Source organism: Mesocricetus auratus, unplaced genomic scaffold, assembly GCF_017639785.1.
Source record: "Mesocricetus auratus isolate SY011 unplaced genomic scaffold, BCM_Maur_2.0 Super-Scaffold_100676, whole genome shotgun sequence".
NCBI classification, from domain to species: Eukaryota; Metazoa; Chordata; class Mammalia; order Rodentia; family Cricetidae; genus Mesocricetus; species Mesocricetus auratus.
Window position 1 is genome coordinate 69,129,032 of NW_024429266.1, and position 24,570 is coordinate 69,153,601.

A 24,570-nucleotide genomic window follows, 5' to 3' on the forward strand; every position below is an offset into this window, starting at 1 on the left:
CATAGTTACACTGTCTACAAATTTTGCAGTTCCCAGTGTATTTATTACACATATAGAAACTTTTCTATAAGATATGTTCATTTCATTTGTACAAACTAAGATATTATATTCTACATAAGTATACAGTTTTGTTTTGGTTTTTAAATCTCCAGTTTTAGCATTTTTTGGAGCTATCTAACCTGAAAGAATTCAAAACAACTATTAGGCGGGAAAAAAAAAGATTAAGTTGTAATTCCAGATCCTGACATTTTCCTGTTTTCTTTGTCTATAATACAGCATAAATCTAAAGAAATAACTTTTCCTAAAATTATCTCTTAGTCTTTCCTGTTATTTTTATTTTATGTGTATGGGTGTTTTGCCTGCATGTATATCTGTGTACCACATGTGTGCAATTCTCACAGAAGCCAGAAGAGATCCCCTGAGTTTGGAATTATAGACAGCTGTGAGCTAATGTATGGGTGCTAGGGATCAAATCTGGGTTCTCAAGAAGAGCAGCCAGTGCTCTTAACTGCTTAGCCATTTCTCAAGTCCCCCTAAATTTGTATTACTTGTTTTCTTTAAAGTAATTTTTTGATGGATATGTAAAGAGATAAAGTGTGGCCCTTGATATGTATGCTGTATGTAATCACCAGATATATCCACAGCCTCAGATATACATCGTGCCCTTGTGTTGGGAATAGTCTAAACTGTCTATTACCTATTTTGAAATGTACAATTAATGTCAGTCATAGTCAATCTTGTGTGCTATAGAATATAAGAAGTTATTTTTCCTATTTAGCCGTGTCTTTTGGAATTTATTAACTTTTTAAAATTTCCCCCAAAGGTAGCAATTTTGGGGAAATAACTGTGAAGAAACCCTGGTTAGTCTTACATGTAGATACATAATAGCTATTTTTAAAGTGGAACCTTTTAAGACTTATGCAGAAAAAGTTACTGGTGTTTTAATAAAACAAATGGTATTCATTTTTACCTGTTTTTGTTTTTGTTTGTCCATCTCTAATATTTTATGCTAGAAGAAATTATTATATGATAAGAAAAATGTTTAGACATTCCTCTAAAAGATTAATAATATAAACCCCAACATGTATAAATGCTCAACTTGTAATATCAGTAAAAATAATAATAACATTTGTACATAATATATCACTTGAAATACATGCCTGTTCCCCCCAAGAAAATATGTAAGTATGGGAGTTAAGTATGAATCATGAAATAATTTTTTTTAACCAAAAAGAAAAACACAGCAGATTCTTCTAGCTTGATAACATGGTTTAGCAAAGCCTTGTTTACTTTCCTAAAAGCAACATTCAGAAAGGTAAGGTGCAGTACTTGCCATTTTATAAGTTAAATGGACTTAGGAAGAGCATGCCAGGTCAGTGGTGACAATTAAGGAAAGGCCGAGGCTACTTTTACCTACCTGATCATACCCTCAGCAGAGACAAGAATGTCCAGTGCACTCTGTGAATTGGAGGACTTTGCAAGCCCTTAATAAATAAAGGTACTCCTTAAATGAGTTTAATTCCTAAGTGACCAGTGGTGTAATTATACAAAGACACACACTGTGTTTAATTTAGGCCACAAAGAAATGAATAGATTGTAGTAACTAGCCTTCAGTTGCAATTCAAAGAGGTCTCAGATAAAATAAGAAAAATGTCAAATAGATTACTCAAACCATACAACATCCAATAGAAAACCCAGTCACGATGAATTCAAAATGAAAAGATAGTTGAAGAACTACTATGAAAAAGAAAAATCACTGAAGCAGAAGGAACTTTCTAGTATAGATAGTAATTTAAAAAACCAAGCTCAACAACTGCTTGTGTATAGAAAGAGAAAGAAACTTAAGACTGGAGACTGGAGAAGTAGAGAGCTCAGTAGTTAAGAGCAAGTGCTGCTCTTCCAGAGCTCAATTATCAGCACTCATGTCACCACGCAACTGCCCGTGACTTCAGCTCCATTGGGACCAAGGACCTCTTGCCTCTGGAGCCGCCTGTAGTCATGTATATAGACACACACATACACATGATTAAAAATAAATATAAAACTAAAATTGGCAAGGAGAAAAAGCAACTGTTCAAGCAGTTACTCCCTTTGGTAACACTGGCCTAGTATCAGCCCATTTCATATAATTTTTTTTAACAAAACTAAGATTATGGATGTTTTTTAAATTGAATAAAATGCTTTAAAGTAACTTTATTGGAGCATTCACATATAGTAAACAGCGTTGTTCAAGTTTTAAAGTTTGGAAGTTGAATTCCCTTGTGAAGATTCAGTCAAGGTAGCGCACATGCTCATTATTCTCAAAAGGGCCTTCGTGTGTCTCTTGAACTCCTTTTGCCCACCATTTGTCCTTAGGCAGTTGCTGGTCTGTGGTCTCTTTAAGATGGTTTTCGTTATCTAGGTTCTTACATAAATCGAAGCATATTCTTTTATAATGTGACTTCTCTTACTCAGCATAATTATGTCATCTCATCCATATTGCTTATATAGGTAGTTTTCTTTTATTGTAGAGTACTGGTCTACTATATAAATAAAGTTTGCTTATCCATTCACCTAATAATGAATATCTGTTTTCCAGGTTTGGGCTATTATAAATAAAACTTCTGTGAGCATGTATATACATATAATATACATATATACACACATGCATACACATCTATATGTGTTTATGTATTGCTTTATGTGCATGTTTGCTTTGTTTTCTTGGGAAAACAGGAGTAGAATGGCCAGGTTATATGACAGGTAGATATTTAGACTATGAAGGCATCTCCAAATATGTCTTCAAAGTAATTATGCCATTTATATACAATACTGCAATGTGGAGGGGTTCCAGCTCAGTGTTGGTGGTATAGCCTCATGGCAGAACTTGCCTGGCATATAGTAGGCTCTCGGTTCAATCCCCAGCACTACCCCCAAACAGTGTGGAGTTCCAGTTCTCCCATGGACTCATCAGTGTTTGATATTTTCATTGTCTACCTGGGTTTTTTGAACAGCCTGGGTCTTATTTTGATGAAGTTCAGTTTACCCGTATGTCATTTTATGAATCTTAAGTTTTGTTGTCATATCTTTGAAAATGTTATGTAACCTAAGGTCATGAATATTTGTTCCTTTATTTTCTTCTAAACATTGCACAGTTTTAGCTCTTGCATATAGATCCATAGATCATTTGGATGTAATTCCTGTATTTGGTATAAAGTATACACTGAAATTCATTTCTTGCCTATAGATGTTCAGTTGTTCCTTCATTCTTTTGTTGTTCATATTAGTACGGTCTTGTTCATTCACTTTTTGGCTAAAGTGTAGAAGATTCACTCTTCCAAGTTAGTTCTTTTAAAAAAGGAATTTTTGGTACTCATGGCTTTTTTTTTCCATTTGAATCTGAGAATTACTAATAGTGTCTCTATTCCTAGGTTTAAAAAAAAATTTCCAGCAGGATTGACTGTTTTGATAATATCAATTGTTGGAGAGCTGATATCTTAAAAATACTGGTTCTTTCCACACATGAAGCTCAGTGTGTTTTATTTTTCATTTCTCAGCAATGTTTGTAGTTTTGGGTGCCCATGTCTTTCAGGTCTTTATTACCCTTAAGTATTTTGATATTTTTATTCTAAATCGTGGTTTAAAATTTCAATATTGGTTATTCCTGCCATTAAATAGAATTGCCTTTTCTTTATTTATTTTCATTTTATTTATTTGTTTGTTTATTTTGGTTTTTCGAGACAGGGTTTCTCTGTATTGTTTTGGAGGCTGTCCTGGAACTCGCTCTGTAGACCAGGCTGGCCTCAAACTCACAGAGAGCTACCTGCCTCTGCCTCCCGAGTGCTGGGATTAAAGGTGTGCGCCACCAATGCCTGGCAGGCTTTTTCTTTTAATATCAATATTCTTTTGTGAAAAGTTGCCAAGCTCAGTGTGCAAACTGTTCTTAAGCTTTCGAGGGTTTTTCTGCTTACAGGATGAAGATTGCCTTAGTTCTTCCTTTGTAATTTGATGCCTTTCATTTCTTCCATGGAGAATCCTTTTACAGTGTTGTAAAATAGTATGTTCAAGTGTTGTTTCCTCTTAGGGGAAAGCATGTAGTCTTTCACTATTAAGTATCATGTTGGTTGTGAAGTTTAAAAAAAAATGACCAGTATATGATACATTGAAGAAGCGCTCTCATTTTACGAATGTTTTCATCCAGATTAGATATTGGGTTTTGTTAGATGGTTCTTCTGTAATTGTTGATATCATCATGATGGTTTCCCTTTTAGTTGTTAATATAAGGAATTTCATTGTGAGTTTCAAATGGGAAACAAGTTCTTTATTCCTAAGATAAATCTCATTTGCTCAGGGAATCCCTTTTATACACTGTCTAATTTGACATAACCAAAAAATTTTCTGGAATTTTGCATTCATACCTGTGAAGGATATTTGTCTATAATTGTCCTTCATATAATTATGTTGGGTTTTGGAATCAGGGTAAGGTTGGCTTTAGTGAAAGAGTTCAAAAAATTTAATTTCTGAAAGATTTTGCATAGTCAAAATACCATTTCCCAGTGATGGTATTACAGGCACAGGCTGCCACACTGGCTTTTCCTGGGTTCCAGAAGAATGAACCCAGGTCCTCATGATTGTGTGACAAGCATCTCTCCAGTCCTTCCTTTAAACATTTTGTTTGTTTGTATTACCGTTTGGTTTTTTGAGACTGGATTTCTCTATTTAGTCCTGTCTGTCCTGGAACTCTCTCTGTAAACCAGATTGGCCTGGAACTCACAGAAATTCACCTGCCTCTGCCCAAGTGCTGGGATTAAAAGCGTGTGCCACTACTACCTGATTACCTGGCTCTTACTTCCTTTTTATAGGAAAGGAAGTAAATGCTTGATAGAATTTATCAAGGGGTAATTTCATTTATAGAAAAAATTTAAACAGCATATTCAAATAATTTACTAGATTAGCCAATTCAGATGATTATTTTTTTCTGAGCAAATATTGGTAGTTGGTGTAGTTCATTCCATTTAGGTTGTTGACTTTGTAGTCATAAAGTTCCTAATGACCCTCATTATCATTATAAGTCTAGAATTTATAGGAATGTTACTTCACTTCTTTCATTCTTGCTTGTGTGTTTTGTCTCCTTTTCCCCAATCAGTCTTGATAGAATCTCTTTCAGATTAGATTATTTTTAAACAATCTATATGCCAAATATATTTTTTTAATTCAGACTTCTTCTGTAGCTCAGTTCTAAAATAAGGTTTCTATGGAAGTACCTGAAAATGGTAAGGTCAGCCAGGTTGCCATTCAAGTAAGCTTAAAGCCAACATAGGAGACATTATTCAGTATATGAAATTTCAAGATCTCTGAATTAGGAGTTGGAGAGATGACACAGTGCTTAAGAACACTTGCTGATCTTACAGAGGACCTAGGTTGGGATCCTAATATTTAGCTTAAAACTAATTAACTCTAGTGCCAGGAGTTCTGACATTCTAGAATTAAAATGCTTTTCCAGTGAGAACTCACTCTGTACACTTAGAGATTAATATAAGGAAAAGCTGTTTAATATAGTGCATATCTGACTCTGGGTAACATCCCTAAGGAAACTGGCCTTAATTAGAAGATTTTGCTAACTTATGTACACCATAACTTAAGCATTCCATACATGCTATCATCCTTTAAATCTCTTTCAGGCTCCAACCATAGGCCAGGTTACACTTTGAACAATTTAAACAGAGCCAACAGACTATAACTCTCCTTAGGCATTTAAGCACATGGGAGACTTACACAGCAAAGATATTACATATTATCCAAATTATTTTAACTACACCTGTGTCATTCTTTTTCAAATAGTTGTTACCCATGGTCATTTTGCCTATCTCAGAATTAGGCTTTCCTCAAGAGTAGATCTGGCCGGGCGTTGGTGGCTCACGCCTTTAATCCCAGCACTTGGGAGGCAGAGGCAGGCGGATCTCTGTGAGTTCGAGGCCAGCCTCCAAAGCCACAGAGAAACCCTGTCTCGAAAAACCAAAAAAAAAAAAAAGAGTAGATCTGGGGTCTTTATGATAGACCATGACTATAATGTTGGTTGTAACTCTTGTACTGCCCCCTCACTGATTGTTGGAGGCATGTTGTTTCGTATAGGGATAAACATAGTGGTTGACTATAAGTTAGGGTTGTCTCCTGTCTCCTTTGTTATAGGAATGGAGCCTAATAGCTAGTCAACAAACTATTAGTGAACAAATAAAATTTAGCACCCTAAATTTTGCTTATCTCCAACAGTTCTGGTTAGCAGAGTATTTATTTGGGAGGTATTTTGGAGGGAGTCAATCCCCTTGCTAAATTTTACTTTGTGTGACTTAATGTGTCCTAAGAAAATCTATTAGTAAGTCTTTTATAACATCAGTTCTATACTTTTTTCTTATTTAAAACAATTTTTAATTTTAAATATATTTTGATCATATTCTTACCTTCCCCAAGTCCTTCCAGAGCTGCTCTCCCTCCGTACTCACCCACCTTTAAGTTTTTTCAAAAGACAAACACCCCAGATGCAACAGCAAAACCCCCAAAAAGCAAGAAAACAACAATATACACACAGACACACACACACACACACACACACACACACACACACACACACACACACACACACAATGTGGAGTCCATCTTATATGTTGCTCAAATACTCCTGAACATGAGGCCTGTTCTGTACTGTGACATGCCCAGTGTCACTCTATTAGAGAAAACTGATTTTCCTTCCAGCAGGTATGTGACAGTTCAGTAGTTGCCTTTACCCTACTGACTAAGTTTTAATTCATGCATCCATCCATCCATCCATCCATCCATCCATCCATCCATCCATCCATCCATAAATTCATAACTATTCTATTTCCCTTTCCTAATGAGAGCTGTTTGGTCCATGTAGACAAGTGGTTCCAACATGTAAGACCCGACCCCTTTGGAGATCGAATGACCCTTTCACAGGAGTTGCATATCAGATATTCTGCATACCAGATATTTACATTATGCTTCTTATTATATTATGAAGTATCAGCAGAAATAATTTTATGGTTGGGGGTCACCACAACATGAGGAACTGTATTAAAGGGTTACAAAGTCAGGAAGTTTGATGACCCTTACTCTATACTCTCTGTGTTTCTATGGATTATAGCTTGGTTATCATTGACTTCACAACTAATAGCCATAAATAAGCAACACATACCATATTTGTCTTTCTGAGTCTGTGATACTTCACTTACGATGACTTTTTTTCTAGGTCCATTCTAATGTCTGCAAATTTCATGATACCATTTTTAAAGACTTTTTTTCCTTTTTTTAGTTATTTTTTTTACATTCCAATCTCAGTTCCCACTCCCTCCTCTCCTCCGTCTCTACCCCTGCCCCCTCATCTGCTCCTCCGAGAGGGTAAGGCCTCCCCTAGGAATTCTACTAAGTCTGTCCCATCATCTCTTTGAGGCAGGACCAAGGCACTTCTCCATTCCTACACCCATCTGTCTAGACTAGGCAAGATATGATGACATTTTTTAACAACTGAGTGATACTCCATTGTGTAAATATATCAATTTTTCTTTATTCATTCTTTTGTTGAGAAACATCTAGATTGTTTCTAAATTGTGGTTATTATGAAACATCTTACTCCTGTCAGAATAGCTAGAATCATTTGATACAGAGCACCTCTAACACTAGAGAGAGCATGTTAGCAGGCACAACAGGAAAGGGGCTCCTGTCATCAAACATATGTCTGTTGCACACATCTTGTAAATTGAAGACCTGCTAGCTCAGCTTTGTCCATCCACATGAAACTGGAAAGTAGTCAGTTTTTCCTCTTTACTCTTTTATTGTTGTTCTTGTCATCAGAAATGTCTTGTCTCTTACAAAAGTGTAATATAAGCATGTTGTATGTTGTCATTTGATCCTGTAGTCCCCTTTAAGATATTATGCTTATTTATCTATTTCAGTGGGAGAACTGAAGTCCAGTCAGTTCAATATGGCAAAGAAAAGGCAAATAAATACAGGGTATTTGCAAGGTAAGTCAATTCTGTTTTAGTATCTGAGGTAGTTTTGGTTTTTTTGTTTGTTTCTTTGTTTAGCATGTTAAAGATTTTATTTTGTGATATATGCAGTGTGTGTGTGTGTGTGTGTGTGTGTGTGTGTGTGTGTGTGTGTGTGTGTGTGTGTGTGTGTAGGGCAGAGGACAACTTTGGGGAGTTGGTTCTCTCCATTATGTGGGTCCTGGGGTTGAACCAGCCCAACAGGTATCTGAGCTTTTTAAAAGGATAGCAGTAATTAGAAATGGGGACTGGAGAGATGGCTCACTAGTTAAAAGCACTTACTTCTTTTATAAAAAGATCCATTTCAGTTCTTAGCACCCACATGGTAGCTCACAACTGCCTATAACTCCAGTTCAGGGCATCTGATACCCTCCTCTGGTCCATGGACTCTTGCATGTATGTAGTGTATATGCATATACTCAGGTAAACACACATACTCCTAAACATTTTTAAATTATTAGAAATACTTTTTAAACAATCTGTGAAGTACATAATATACTATGTTTATGAAATGGAAACTAGTTTGTCTAGTGTCCTGATACTTTTTTTTGTTACTTATTTAAGAGCATCAGTCATGCACTGAATACAATAGGTTTGAACAGGCTAAATCAGGTATCACGAATACAAATTTTTGTTGGAAAGTTACTCTCCTGTTACATATTTTTAATAAATATACTGAGTTCTGTTATCTAGCCCATTTCCATATTTATTTAAATCATGCAATTAAAAGATAAATTTCTTTTCATTTGTTTCTTTAAAAAACTTATTTATCTTCCTTTCATTAAGATTTGTTAGGGCCAGTTTGCTTTTTAGTGACAGAAATGATACATCAAATTTATATTTCAGAAAAATGGTTGCAGGTAATGTGTTAGTAAAGATTCAGTTGAATACCCAGTGACTAATTAGGAGATAGTTACAGAAATCCAAGTAATTGTAAAGACCTTTACTAAACACTAATGGAGCCTAGGGGACAAATTTGAGGGAACTAGCATCAGCTGCTGATTGATGACTACAGGCACAATGAAACACGAGTTTGTTCCTAGTGGAAATTATTTTAAAATCATAAATCCCTGAAGAGTTGTATGTGTTGCAACTACTGCTATAAGAGACTTTGAAACTTTCATAAGTAATTTTATTCTGAATATCTATTCAAAAGTCCTTCTAGCTTTGTGTTTCTAGAAGAAACAGTTTTGTGTTTTGTCTTTTTTTTTCTTTTTTTCCCTCTAAAGTAAAAATTGATCCATTTCTAACAATGGGTGACAGTTCACTATATTCTGCAATCCCAGTGGTATCAAATGATGTGAATATAAGTCATCAGAAACAGCCCTACAATCTTTGTGGTATTATTCAAGATTTTTCTTTGAATACACTTCAGAGGGTGTGTGTGTGTGTGTGTGTGTGTGTGTGTTGTGACTATCTGTATAACTGTCCATAAGAAATAATTTTACTTCTTATGAACCTAAGTATTGTAATTTAGAAAGAATTTATTCTGGATTTTTATACTCTCTCTTATTTGTAGTACTCCCCTATTTCTAAAAAACAAACTATTGTGTCATTTCAATGGTTTTGAACATAATAGATTTTAGAAATGTGCAGATATGCCTGCATCTTCATTGTTTTTGTATATTCATTATTAAAATGCTTCAAAGTTTGTGTAGGACTCTGTCTTTGGTTTTTGGAGTGTGTGGGTGGATGAGGTATAGGTGTCTTATATATGCTAGGCAAGTGTTCTACTGTGGAGCTCTATGTTGTCATCCTGGGGAGCAGTTTTAATAGTGGAGGGCCATCCTAATGATTGCTCTGTCTCTGAAAGACTATACTTTCCTGGGATTGTTTTATGTAAGACTCCTACCTCATACATAACTACTAAAATTCTCTCATGGTCTTATACCGTGTTAAGTCATTTTAGTTGAGAATTTCAGATTTCTTGTCTCTCAGAATATTTCATGGCAATATAAATAGAAACTGAAAAAAAGATCTTTAAATTTTCTATGAAAAATTTTACCAATACTTTCTCCCTTTATATATCAACTCTAAGTTGCTTTCACACTTTTTCAGTTATCATGTAATAATAACTGAGGAAGAGAGGAGAACAAAGTTCTCATCAACAGAAAAATAATATGCCATGGTCAGAAAATAAACTCACCACATTGCTAACAGTGTGGTATTTTTTTCTCTGAAATTTCCGCACAGAACAGGAAACATAGACAGCAAGCTTGAGTGGGTGGGTCTCTGAGGTTAAAACTGTTAATAAAGTAAAATGCCTGAAATTTAGTTTTAAATTCAAGACATTTAACGTACCCAGACAGTTTATAGTAGGTAAGTATGCTGGATTTTCAATTAATTTTTTTCCTTCTCTTAATAATTGATCCTAGTCTGTTCTCAGGACTTACTTTTAATCTAATATATGAGGAAAGATGCATCCTCCATTGTGAGGGACTGACTCTGCTGATATCCTGAGTTCAAGTCAAGAAGTTCTGTAACTTAAACTCATGATGATAGGAAGAAGTACCTGTGCATAAATTACTTTGACTTTACATTTAGAAAATGAAATTTGAGTACATTTTCTTGTTTGGTTGGTTGCTTGCTTGTTTGTTTTATCAGTAGCATCATGTCTCTTAGAAGATACCCATTGGTTTTAGAGTTATAAGAGATTAGACCAAACCAAGAGTATTTGACTGAAATACTGTAATGATTTAATGTATTAATATGATTTAGATTTAAGTATTTATTATTCATAAGTTAACAAACTTAGACTTAAGAGTCTAAAACTTTGCACTGAAAATGTAGACACTGTTAAGATATAAAACTGAAGTGATACGGAAGGATGTAAAGACCTTATTGCATTGGTGAATTTAGATATTGAATATAGATGATTAAATAATTTTACCAGTATAGGCCAGAATTAGCATTCCATGTCCCTGGTGACATGATTATTTTAATGTTTGCTGCTGTGGACATAATACACTGTGGAATACCATTTGCTGAGTGTTGCCGTTCTCTCAGGCCATTCTGTTTGTGTAGTCAATGTGTTACAAAGTAAATTTCAGTTTGTAACCGCAAATTAAACACATTGGATTTGGGTACCTATTGATCTTACTATTTGGATTGCTTAAATTTGCATTTATTTTGTGCCTTACCTAGTATTTTTTCTTAACTTATATAAAAGTACGTACATAGTACATGACAAGAAGGGAAAATTGTGGACAGTTTTTAAGGCAAAAATCTTCTAATAATCTAAAAAGCATACACAGTAATAAGTACAGTCTTTATTATTGGAAATCTGAAAATAAAATTCACAGAATGAAGACCTTTGAATATAATGGGCCAGCACTGAAAAGGTGTGTTTATTGCCTTTTATAAGATTTTTTAAATTTTGTATAATTTTGATCATATTCACCTTCTCTTTCCCAACTCTTCCTAGACTCACTCCTTACTTCTTTTACTCTCTAACTTTGAGTTTGTCATGATTTTTTTTTTTTTTTGCTTTGTTTTGTTTTCTCCATCAAGACCATGTTGGATGTATAGCCTTTCACTAGAGCATGGTAGCCTTAGCAGCTACACTGTTAAAGAAAACTGATCCTTTTAGAAAAAGCTAAGAACTTCCAGTAGCTCCTCAGCTGGGGTGGAATTTGGTCTGGCTTGGGCTTTGCTTTTTTGTTTGTTTGTTTGTTTGGTTGGTTTTTTTTTTTTTTTTTGGTTTTCGAGACAGATTTTTCTGTGGCTTTGGGGTCTGTCCTGGAACTTTGCTCTATAGACCAGGCTAGCCTTGAACTTACAGAGATACTCCTGCTTCTGCCTCCCGGCTAGGAATAAACCTGTGCGCCACTAGTGCCTGACTTACACAGCTTTTGTGTGTGCTGTCACAAGCACTTTGAGTTCATGTGTGTGGCTGCCCTGTTGCACTATTTTATACAAATAAGTATTTTAATGATCTGATTTTTGCAATGGTATGATGGTATCTGTTTTACTAGGATGTAACAAAAAATAGCATACATGATTTTTGTGGATCTTGAGGAATTTATTACTGAGATTAAAAACCACATTGGGTGACTTATTGTATGTTTTGTCACTCAATTCATTTAATTAACTTCCAGAATGTTTCTGCATATCATAAAGTACACCTTTATGTAGAAGAGTCTTTTGGGTAGTACTTGAATTTTCATATTAAAACTTGTCATTACTAATATTCCTAAAATTCTCAGGGTTTATGTCTCTGAATACAGTTATATCGTTTGCTCTGTGGCAAGCCACTTAATTCTGTTTTATTTATATGATAGCTGACAATAGATAATAAAACTTAACCTTTTGCACTAGAGAGATCACTCAGTGGATGGGATCCAGTGCTGCTCTTGCAGAGGACTAAAGTTTATTTCCCAGAATCATATCTGGCAGCTTCTCAGTGGCCTTCTGCTCCTGCTCCAGATCTGGTGCTTTCTTCTCGTCTCTGCAGACACCCATACTTACATGCATACACAACACACAATAACACATACACACAATTCAAAATAGAGTAAACCATAAGTTTTAAAAATGTTTTTATAAAAAGAAAGGGAAAGAAATTCCCTGGCCATAGTCTACATAAAATAAAAATATTATATATGCAGTATATAAAAATTATCTTTTTTGACCCTCTCCTCACTGAAGCAGAGGTTCAGAATTATAAGTTGTTGAGGAGAAAATGTGAGAATTGTTCAGTGCACCCCATGATAAACAGCATTCCAACTACTCCAGAATACAAATGATCAAAGACCTGTAACTTTGTAATTCAAAAAAATGTTTGGTAACAGGCTACTACTTTTCTTCTTTTTATTTCTTTTTTTAATATTCCTTGTTCTCTATCTTATTCTTCATAGCCCCATCTTTCTTTTTTTGTCATATAAAGCAAGTATAGCCTTTTTGAAATTATTTGATAAATACTATCAAAACAATTCATTTCTTATAAGCAAACTCTTTGAATATGATCTATTAGTGAATTTTAATGTTTGACTCATGTTATATAAAAACAAACTTCTTTATGTATTCAAATTTTTCTACAGATCTCCAAGTAAGCCTTTGGCACGAAAATTAATGGACTGGGAAGTAGTTAGCAGAAATTCGTTATCTGATGACAGGTTAGAAACACAAAGCCTCCCATCCCGGTCTCCACCTGGAACTCCCAATCAGTAAGTAGCAAGCCAACATTGTGCTTACATTATTTTCTGTTTTCAAATTATTGGTTACATATTTTATTGTGTAGAGATCATAATATATAAAAATTTAAGTCCTTTGATCAAATTTTCAAAGGAATAGTTTTATTGTATTTTATTTTGTATGTGTGTATGTGTGTGTTTATATGTGAGGGCATGTGCATATATGTAATAGTGGGCGTATAAGATTAGAAGACACTTGGGGGGCATCAATTCTTCCACTATATTGGTCCCCAGAATTGAAATCAGGTATTCATGTTTGATGGCAGATGCTTTACCTAACTAACTACCTCACCAGACCCAAACGTGGTTTTTGTTACTTCAGGCATTATTGCCTCTTTGCTTGCTACTCATTGCTAGAGTGTCCTACAATAGCTTTAGGGAATGAGTGAGTAGAAAATTGAAGGGCAGCCTTCACTTTCCTTTATAGCTGACTCTCATAGAAAGTGTAATCATGACTTTAAAATTTCATAGAGCTGTTGTTTATATAGTCCATTTCCACATAGATTACCACCTGGATTTTGTTTTGTTTTGTTCTGTTTTTTTGGTTTTTGAGACAGAGTTTGTCTGTGTTAACAGACCTGGCTGTCCTGGAACTCTCTATGTAGATTAGGCTGGCCCTGAATTCACATAGATCTGACTCCCTCTGCCTCTGCCTCCCAAGTGCTGTGATTAAAGGTGTGTGTCCCCACCTGGATTTCTAAAGGAGTGTAAATTATTTCAAAATGCTATGTTTGAGTGATTGCCATTCAGTGCTCTCGCATGTCCTGTGGCCTAGAAAAAGATTTCTAACTGTAGCCCCATAAGCTCAGGTAGAGCTGGGCCAAGAACCATGTGGTGCAGCTCCAACCATGAGTGTACCACAGTCTAGGGTTTCTCACAAAGCTGCCGGGTTTTGGTATAGATAATAAAGGAAGGGAAGACTTCCTCAGATATCCCATTCTAGAAGGAAAGGCAAGGGAGAGAGGATGTGATGGAAGGGGGCATAAAGGAATGAAGGAGTGTAAGAGGGGGTGATCTAAATAACAATAGCTCTGATTAAGTCTTCTAGGAAGTGAAATAATTTAAAGGAATGATCTGGGGGGTAAAAGTAAGTACAGCACAATGATTAAGCAGTGGCTTTAGAGTCAATGTTTAAATCTTGAAATCAATTTCCATACCATTTTCTCACCTGCAAAATCCTATTTGTAGGTGGACACAATGGCACATGCCTTTAATCCCAGCATTCTTGTTATAGGAAGTGTCCTGCAGTCTTAATATGCTGTTAAATTAGGTAATAAATGAAAATTACTTAGAAAAATGCTCAGTTATTAACTATTACAATTACTAATTATAATGGTGATACTTATGTAACTGCCAGTTAGGATAGTTGACTTTTTCATCATTTAGCCATAGGAATTCAAATTCCACAAATTTAAAACATTAAGAAAAAATAATTGAGACTAGAATCTATTTCTGAATATTTATTCTAGTCAATTTCATAAATGTTGAATACGGCATAAGATTAGTAGTTACTGAAACCTAATCACATTAGGTAAAGATAATAGTAGAATGGATAAAGGCCTTATGGCAGGTTGTAGACTGCAATCTCATCTTGACTTCCCATGTTGTGGTTTTTCTGTTTATATCACTGTCAGAGATTCTGCATAGTCAACATAGTCTTTAAAACATACACAAACATATACCTACTTTCTCATGAAACCATATAATCAAAAACATGGAAAACTCAAATTAAAATTTAGCCTTTGTTTCTCTTCATTTAGTCGGAATTCTGCATTCGCACAAGAAGGCACCCGGGTCCGGCCGTCTTCTGTTGGTCATTTAGTAGACCATGTGGTTCATACATCCCCCAGTGATGATTTTGTAAATCAGAGATCTCCATCTTCAACACAAGCTAATAGCATAGTTCTGGAATCATCACCGTAAGACCCCTTTTCTGTTTTTCTTCTTAAATCTTTATTTTCAAATACTTTAAATTGCTTCACTTGAAATAATCCTGGAAATTAGAGTACTTGATACAAAGTGCTACTTATATAATTATAAATACATATTTGTGAATGTATTTATTTGTTCTTGAAATATTTTGTTGCCTCTCTTCTCTTTACTCCTCTGGTTACTGACTATTCTTTAATTTTTAGTGTATACTCTCAAATATTTGTTCATTGTAGTCAGGCAGTAGGAGAATGTTAAGACAGTCATCTTAAAATTTTTTTAAAGCTGCCAATATATGTAAAAGTCTAGCCTTGGTAACTTATATTATTGTAAAAAAAGACATTTTGTATGTCTATATTATAAGGAATGGAAGACTATAACAAATATACCATACACAATGAAACATGCAAAAACTGAGTTGACAAGAGATAGACTTGATGGAAATTAAATATTTTATTACTTTGAAAATCATAACTAACTCTTTTGTTAGGTTTTGACAATCGTATTTTCTAATTTTGAAAATTTAAAGGGATGAATAAACCTTAAGACATAACCAAACAGTTCTATTTTTTATATTAATTATATACTTGAGTGGTTGCATGTATTTTCTAAACTGCCTATTTAACTTACCTTGAGCACTGATTAGTGTTTTAGTTACTTTTGTGCATAACTGATCGCATACTTGAGAGAACTACTTTAGATGTGCTTTAGTTTACGGTTTCATAGATTTCAATCTAGAGTCCTTGGCGGTTGATTCTGGGCCCATGGTAAAGCAGAATGTTATGGCAACAAGGGCATGCAGCAGAGACTTCTAACTCATAGTTGTCTAGAAGCAGAGAGAAATGCAGAGGGGACCAGGGACTAGGTACTTGCCAAGGACGTACCTTCAGTAACTACTGTCTGCCAGGTAGGTCCTACCTGCTGAATGAAGTTCCACAACCTCCCTACATAACTACTTCAAGCTAGGAACCAAATATTTAACACATGAACCTGAAAGGAGTATTTCATGTCCAAACTATAACAGTCATCTATATAAATGCAGTGTTTATTTAAAAGTCCTCTCAGCATCAGTATAAATCAGCCAAAGAGTCAAGAAACCTATATTTTAAGCCAAGATTTTATAATTTAAGTGAAGTTTCAGGTTAAATGACTGATAATAGCAGAGTTATCACTAGTGATGTGTTAAATGAGACATGATCTCCTGGCATATATCTTAGAAAATGAGAGTCATTAATAGAACTCCCTTTTGTGATCCAGGTTTATATTAGTATCTGTCTTTGAGGATAGCAGAGTAGCAGACAGCCTTGAGTGTCACTCTTTATATACTTTCTACCTTTTGTTTGAGATAGCACTGGTTCTGGAATACAGAAAACAGCGGCCTCTTGCTTTTATCCAGTGTTTAATAATTGATGATTCATACACATTCTTCCCAGAGCATCTAGATTTTCATTCTGAAAGTTCATGTTGTATATAATTTTCAAAATGTACTTGTTAACATTTTCTAAAAACAGTGAACAGTCCAAATATATGTTAGCCAAAACTGAACAAGCACTGTCCAGAACAATAATTTCTAATCAGAAGTACACTGGGGAACCTCCCCTCCCCCAGCTTTTAACTGTATATTTAGACTGTTTTAACCCATAGAAATGTGGATTTAATTGTTTTTTGCAAAGTCTCTCATATACATGCCGTCCCTCTCACATAGCTCAACACTGCTATATTATGCCCTATATCACCACTCAGATATTCCACAGCAGTCCATGCTTCAGTTGAGCCTGCTATGTATTTTGGTCAGAACAAGAATAAAAAAAAATTTTCTCTGACTCTATTGTCAGCTAATTTCAGCCTCACCACACCCTTTTCTTCCAAGCCTTTGGTTTTGAGGGTAAATTCTTCCTAAGTAAACAGCTGTTTGCAAGGCCAGAAAAATCTTAGGTTTGGGAGGAGCCATTTAATACCCACGTTTTAGACATTTGTGACTTTCTACCAAAGGATGTCTGTTTTAATTTACCTTCATTCCAATGCAGACCATGGTCCCAGGATCATAGAAATACTTCTCTAGACTAACAGTGCTTGAATACATTAGCCTTTAGAGGCTTATCTTCTTGGCTGGGATTAAAGGCATGAGCCACCAACACCGGGCAGTCAACAACTAGCCATCAGGGAACTACAGCCCAACACTGCATTGATATTCCATTTCATCCCAATCAGAACGATGATGATAAAAAATAACAAACAAACCAGCCAGTGGTGATACACTCTGGAGACAGAGGCAGGTGGGTCTTTGTGAATTTGACGCTAGCCTGCTCTACAGTGCTGCACAGAGAAACCCTGTCTCGAAAAAACAAAAAAAAAAAAAATCAAAAACAAAAGAACAAAAACCAAACAAGTGCTGGCAGTGTGAGGATTGCATAAAGGAACCCTTGTACTCTGTTAATGGCAATGTAAAGTAATGCTACAGAAAAAACATGAAAATAAAACTACCATATGATTCATCTTTAATACTGTTGGGAATCAGTGTTATCATACACTATAGATAACTGGAGATAACCCATATTCACTGGAGATATTCACAGCAGCTAAATTATGGCATCAGCCAAGGTGCCCATCAGAAGAATGGAGAATCAAAATGTGGACTATAGATACAATGAAGTATTGATTATTCAAGCATAGGAAAAAATGAAATCATGTTGTCTGAAGGAATTTGGATAGAATTAGAGATCATAGTGTTAAATAAGCCAGACCCAGAAAGAGAAATAAGTTTTCGGTCATGTGTGAAATCTTAGTTTAAAAGGAAGTTATTGAGAAAGGACTAAATGCAAGGAGGACATTAGCACATAAGGATAATGGAGAACAAATGTGATAAAATATATAATAGACATTGTATATATAAAAATACCATTATAAAACTTTGCTCTATTAATTTTTTGCAATTAATATATGCTAATTTTAATAGGAAAAAAGATTCCTGTTCCTGCTCTCTTTTTTTCCAAGCTCACTTTCATGGATGCCAGCATAATAGGATAGAAGTTGAACCTTAGGTTCTTCCTTCTGGCCCTTATGGAAAACTACAAGTTATGTTCTATAGATTGTTCTTAAAAGTTATAATTTCTACCTTGAAATCTCTCCCAAATACCTATCAGTTCCTGTTGCCACAAATTAGAATTATACTTTTTAATATAATTTATAACAAGACTCCATGCAGTTTTGTCTTATCAATGATGACCTTAATATTCTAATCTTTATCACATGATTGCATTTATTAGCCTCATGAGCCCTGGTAAAGGAGGACTATCATTTAAAATCATTAGACTATACCTACCAGGAGGCTTTTTTTTTCTTTTGTTCAACACCCAATTCTCAGGTTTTTTCTTTTATTTCGAGCTTATAAGTACATCATTTCTCCTTCTATTTCCTCCTTCAAAACCCTCTCACAACCCCCCCTCTTGCTCTCTTTCAAGTTCATGGCCTCTTTTGCATTAATTTTTACATACATGGGTGTTCATATATATTTATTTATACAAATAAATAAATAGCCTGGACTGTCTGTTACTGGTCTATGCGCTTTCAGGGCTGACCATTTGGTATTGGATAAATAATTGGTGTGCTCTTCCCTAGAAGAGTATTTCTCCTTCTCTCAGCATTGCTTAGTTACCTGTCGTTTTTTGTGTAGAGTTCGGGCCTTGTGAGCTTTTCCCCTTCCTCTTTGTATGACTGCTGTAGTTGTCCTTGTTCAGCTCATGTATAGGCAGCCATGTTGGTGAGACTTTATGGATGTGGCTTCTGATGTTACTAGGAGATATAGTCTCACAGAACTCCCTGATCCTCTCTGGCTCTTTGCACCTCACTTTCTGCAATGGTCCCTGTGCCTTAGGTGCAGAGGTAATTATGTAGATGTATCCTTTGGGACTAGACTCCACAGTTTTGATTAGTTTTTTTTTCTGTAATGGCCTCTGTTTGTTACAAAGAGTTGCTTGATGAGGGATGAGAACTACACCTATATGTGTGTATAAGGGCAAATATTTAGAGTGTAGTTAGGAATTAGACTATTTTAGTAAAGTTTTGCTTATAAGTTCCTGTCCAAAATTCATGAGTCCATTCGCCATGGGTAATTGGCTAGTTTTCTAGAAAGTACCTATCATGATTTCATTCTTGTTGAGTGGATCTTAAGTCTAGTTAGAAAGCTGTTGGTTACTACTAAGGTATGTGTGCCACTAAATACCCTTAGGGTTATTCTGTGGTTCACAGGTGCTGTAATTAGGTAGGACTATCTCTTTATTGGTTTGACTTTTAAAAAATTTACTACTTTAAAATAATTTTTTTAAATTAAAAGGTAGCATTTCCAAGCAAATATATTCAAAGCCTCTCCACACTAGTCATGTTTGGTATTTGGATTGCTTGACCTAATTTAGAATAAGGTATTTCCAGCCGGGCGGTGGTGGCGCACGCCTTTAATCCCAGCACTCGGGAGGCAGAGGCAGGCAGATCTCTGTGAGTTCATGGCCGGGCTGGACCGACAGCCTCCAAAACAATACAGAGAAACCCTGTCTCATAAAAAAATAAATAAAAAATAAAAAAAAAGAATAAGGTATTTCCAGCAGATGACTACTAAAAATATTAATTTCTCCTTCTTTTTTTTAACCTAGATCACAAGAGACCCCTGAAGATGGGCAGCCTCCAGCTTTACCACCCAAACAATCTAAGAAAAACAGTTGGAACCAAATTCATTTTTCCCGCTCTCAGCAAGATCTAGTCAACCAGAGTAATGAAACCTTTGATGTGCCCTCTTCCCCTGAAAAGTCCACTGTAGGTAGTCTCACTTCCTTTTGAATTTTTAAAATCTTGAATAGCATGATTTAGGTATAAATTATAATAGTCTTTTTTTTTTTCTGGTTCTTTGATCATGATTTATACCACTATGGAGTTACCTTTTTCTTTATTTGTAAAGTACCTATTGCTTTGAGTTAATGTCTTAACAAATTAGTTGTAATTTCAGTATACAATATATACATATGCTTCTGGAACAAATGCTAATAATTCAGTAAATACTCATTTTACTATGTAATTTCTTAGTGTAGATATATCTCCCAACCTTTTAAAATTGAGTACAGATTCTAATAGTGTATGTGCACTCTACATTTTACAAAATAATTTATAACTTTTGCTTCTCCAGAATATGCTTTTATATAATAAATGATGAGTTCTTAGAATCTTAATGATTTATTAATTTTATTTCTCAAGAAGATTTAAATAAGCCATAAGTGAGGTTACCAGTTAAGAATACACTGTATTCCTAAAAATGCAATCACAGTCATATGCAGATATGTTTCAGGAAATTTAAAGAGACATTAGAAAATTAAATGAGATGCAAAAGGGAAATTTCATCCATAGTAGACATCACCTAGCATCTAGTATCAAAGGCCTTTGGCAGTTACTGTACTCCCTGCCTTCTTGGTTATTTACTCAGAGCCTTTTCCATTACCAAAAGTTGAAACCATTCTATTTTTTCATGAGTACTGTTCCACTACAATAGACCTAATCAACAAAAAAGGCGACTCTAGTGCTAACTCAATGGTGATGTTTATGTGTCTCTTCTTGCATGCATTGATTTGTTCATGGTTACTGAACTTGTATTTTGATGGAGGTGGCTATGCAAAGATAATTAACACATGGCAGTTGTTATATAACTAACAGTCTAGTTTGTTTCTTTCAAAAATATTTAGTAAAGGCTAGAAGATAGCTTGGTTGGTTAAGTGCTAGCTACACAGGCACTAGGAATGTATAGATAGGTGGATCCTTGGGGGCTCATTGGCCAACCTGCTTATTAGCCCTACATGGTAAGTCCCTGCTACTAGTGAGAGATGCTCTCAAAAAACAAGATGGACAGCACCTCAGAAATGCTACCCAACATTGCCCTCCTGCCTCCAGAATTAGGCTCACATACCTATATACACACCTGCAAACACATTTGCCAGTAGGATAGAAGGAAGAATGAAAGAATCCATCTTCAAGTTATTAGGCAAAGAAACTTACTTTCCCTAACAAACGGTTTTCTTAGAATTTTATTTATATACCATTTGATAATACAAGAAGATAAAATATGTACTATATAATCTGAAAATTCTTTATTTTTGTCTTTTCAGCCTAATGGTGGCATTCCACATGATAATCTTGTTCTAATCAAAATGAAACCTGATGAAAATGGAAGGTTTGGGTTCAATGTAAAGGTAATGTGGAATTTGTCATATTTAGTTTTTAAATTAGGATGTTATCAGTTTGGTAGTATTTGACTTTTTTGTGTGTTTTCCAGGGAGGATATGATCAGAAGATGCCTGTAATTGTGTCCCGAGTAGCACCAGGAACACCTGTAAGTTATCCAAATTTTTATGTAAATACTGTTTTTAAGAATACATACTTTGAGCCGTGTGTTGGTGGCACACACCTTTAATCCCAGCACTCAGGAGGCAGAGGCAGGAGGATCTCTGTGAGTTCGAGGCCAGTCTGGTCTACAGAGTGAGTTCCAGGACAGCCTCCAAAACAATACAGAGAAACCCTGTTTCGAAAAACTAAAAAAAAAAAAAAAAAGAATATATACTTTGGGAACAGATGGTGGTGGCACATACTTTTAATCCTTGCACTTGGGAGGCAGAGGCAGATGGATCTCAGTAAGTTCCAGGCCACAAGGCCAGCCTGACCTACAGAGCAAGTTCCAGTACAGCCAGAGCAACAGAGAAAGAAACCTTGTCTCAAACTTGAATAACCAAAAAAATAAAAAGGATATGTATATATTTTGGAGCCAGGTGTGATGGTTGCCTGCCTTTAATCCCAGCACTCAGGAGACAGAAGCAGGCAGATCTCCATTGAGTTCAAGGCTAGCTTGGTCTACTCAGAAAGTTCCAGACCAACCAAAGCTGAAAATAAACAGACACAACAAAGATGTACTTTCTAAAATATTTCATGTATATGAGTGTTTTGTTCGCATTTATGTCTGTGCACCTTCTGTGTGTGTAGTGCCCTCAGAGGTCAGAATGCAGTATAGCATCCCCATGGAACTCGAGTTTTGACCAGTTGTGAGTTACAATATGGGTCTCATGTTTCATAGAACATGTTATTCATACTTCTGTTTCTTTTATCTCCTTTATCTTTTTAATTTTTAAATTTTATGTGCATTGGTGTTTTGCCTTCATGTAAGTCTGTGTGAGGGTGTTGGATCCTGGAGTTGCAGACAGTTGTGAGCTGCCACATGGGTACTGGGAATTAAACCCTGATCCTCTGAAAAAGCACTCAGTGCTATTAACTGCTGAGTCATCTCTCCAGCCCTGTCTCCTTCATCTTAATTACTGGCTGATTTTTCTCAGTATTCAGGCAATCCTTATTGCAGTAGTGCAGAACTGTAAAGATGGCCATGCAAGGTAAAATCATGCAATGATCTGGTAACCAATTGGAAAAATTAGACTGTTTTAGTGACTTTTAGATCTAATTTCTATACTTTAAAGTCTTGTGCCGTCTGCTACAAAAATAGTGAGGGATGCAAAAAATGTGTTCCATAGTCCAAAACATCAGAAATACTGAAAAGTAATATTTCAATTATTTATGAATACTTACTGCAAGTAGTTTGAATAGTATGCTATAAAATTGGTAATACAGAATGAGTCTCTTACCTTACATTAGTGAAGTGTCATAATCCTCTACATTTAAATCTGCTTCCAATGTTTTGTCCTTTGAAACCTTGGTGGAAGTAACTCAAGTCCCTTTGACTATTTACCTAGAGCCCCAGACAGCTGAAATGCTCACATTTCCATCATCATGTCTTCTCAGGTCAAAGTACACTTCTGGGGTCCACCATGTTTTGTTCCTTTTCTGGTTCCTTTTTTAGATTATTGTATGGTTTTCCACTGAAAATCAAGAAGCACAGCCGTGTGCTTTGGTTCCTGGTCACAAACTAATGGAAATGCTTTGACAAGTGTGATGTGTTCCTTCTTGGTCTTTTAAGATATTCTTTGAAGGCAATAATGGTAGCCACCAATCTCATTATAGGGGAAGGGCAGTTAAGATACTCTCTCCAATATTGCTTAGATTCTTATGGATTCCTCCCTAGTGCCAGGTTTCTTGTTAACCCCATAATGGCTCCCTCTATAAATATGTCTCTTTCCTTGCTCTCCCTCTGTACTTCCCCCAACTCAACCTTCCTGATCCTTCATTTTCTCCTTACCTTTTCTCTCTCTCTCTCTCTCTCTCTCTCTCTCTCTCTCTCTCTCTCTCTCTCTCTCTCTCTCTCTCTCTCTCTCTCTCTCTCTTATCTACCCTATCTCTCCTATATCCCTATCCTTCCCCCCTTTCCCCATGCTCCTCATTTACTCAGCAGATCTTGTTTATTTCTTCTTCTTGGTGTTGGTGGGGGCAGACAGTGAAAAATATGTATGTATCTCTTAGGGTTCTCCTTGTTTCCTAGTTTCTTTGGGGTTGTGGATTGTAGGTTGGTTATCCTTTGCTTTATATCTGATATCCACTTATGAGTGAGTATATACACTGTCTTTCTGTGTCTGGGTTTCCTCACTCAGGATTGTTTCTTCTAGTTCCATTCATTTGCCTTCGAATTTCAAGATGTCATTGTTTTTTTTACCACTGAATAGTACTCCATTGTATAATTAAGTAGCACATAATTGCCATCCTAGAGCCTTCATCCTGTAACTGATGGAAGCAGAAGCAGAGATCCATAGCTAAGCACTGGGTTAAACTCCTAGAGTCCAGTTGTAGAGGGAGGAGTGATAATATGAACACAGGGGTCAAGACCATGTTAGGGAAACCCACAGAAACAGTTGACCAGACCAAGTGGGAACTCACTGACTCCAGATTGACAGCTGGGGAACCTGCATGAGACCGAACTAGGCCACTTGAATGCGGGTGTCAGTTTGGGGGGCTTGGGCAGTCTGTGGAGCTGCTGGCAGTAGAACTAGTATTTATCCCTAGTGGATGAACTGGCTTTTTGGAGCACATTACCTATGGAAGGTACCTTGCTCAGCCTAGATACAGTGGGGAGGGCCTCAGTCCTGACACAAATGATGTGACAGACTTTGTTAATTCCCTATGGGAGGCCTCACCCTCTGAAGAGTAGATGGGTGGGTGGAGATGGTAGGGGTAGTAGGAGGACTGGAAGAAGAGGAAACTGGAATTAGTATGTAAAATAAGATTGTTTTAAAATTCAAAAAAGAAAAATATATATTCTTTGAAATTCATTTTTGTTTTATATGTATAGATATTTTGCCTGCATGTATGTCTGTGCACTGTATGCCAACAGTCCCTGTGGAGGCCAGAAGAGGGAATCTGATTGCCTCTTAGAACTGGAGGGACAGAGGGCTTTAGTCTCTCTGTAACTAACTGGGTTTTTTGTTGTTGGTTTGGTTTGGTTT

The 24,570-nt window shown here is 35.8% G+C and overlaps 1 protein-coding gene across 3 annotated transcripts in view; it reads left to right on the top strand.

The window, feature by feature from the left end:
• The window catches only part of Ptpn4 (protein tyrosine phosphatase non-receptor type 4), a 162,362-nt gene that overhangs the window by 101,505 nt on the left and 36,287 nt on the right, over window positions 1-24,570 (top strand). For all 3 annotated transcript variants that reach the window (XM_013113552.3, XM_005070297.4, XM_040737603.1), the window contains exons 13-18: window positions 7,947-8,015; window positions 13,079-13,204; window positions 14,992-15,150; window positions 19,807-19,966; window positions 21,304-21,387; window positions 21,471-21,527. In XM_013113552.3, coding sequence (XP_012969006.1) covers window positions 7,947-8,015; window positions 13,079-13,204; window positions 14,992-15,150; window positions 19,807-19,966; window positions 21,304-21,387; window positions 21,471-21,527 — 655 coding nt within the window. The remainder of the gene's footprint in view (window positions 1-7,946; window positions 8,016-13,078; window positions 13,205-14,991; window positions 15,151-19,806; window positions 19,967-21,303; window positions 21,388-21,470; window positions 21,528-24,570) is intronic.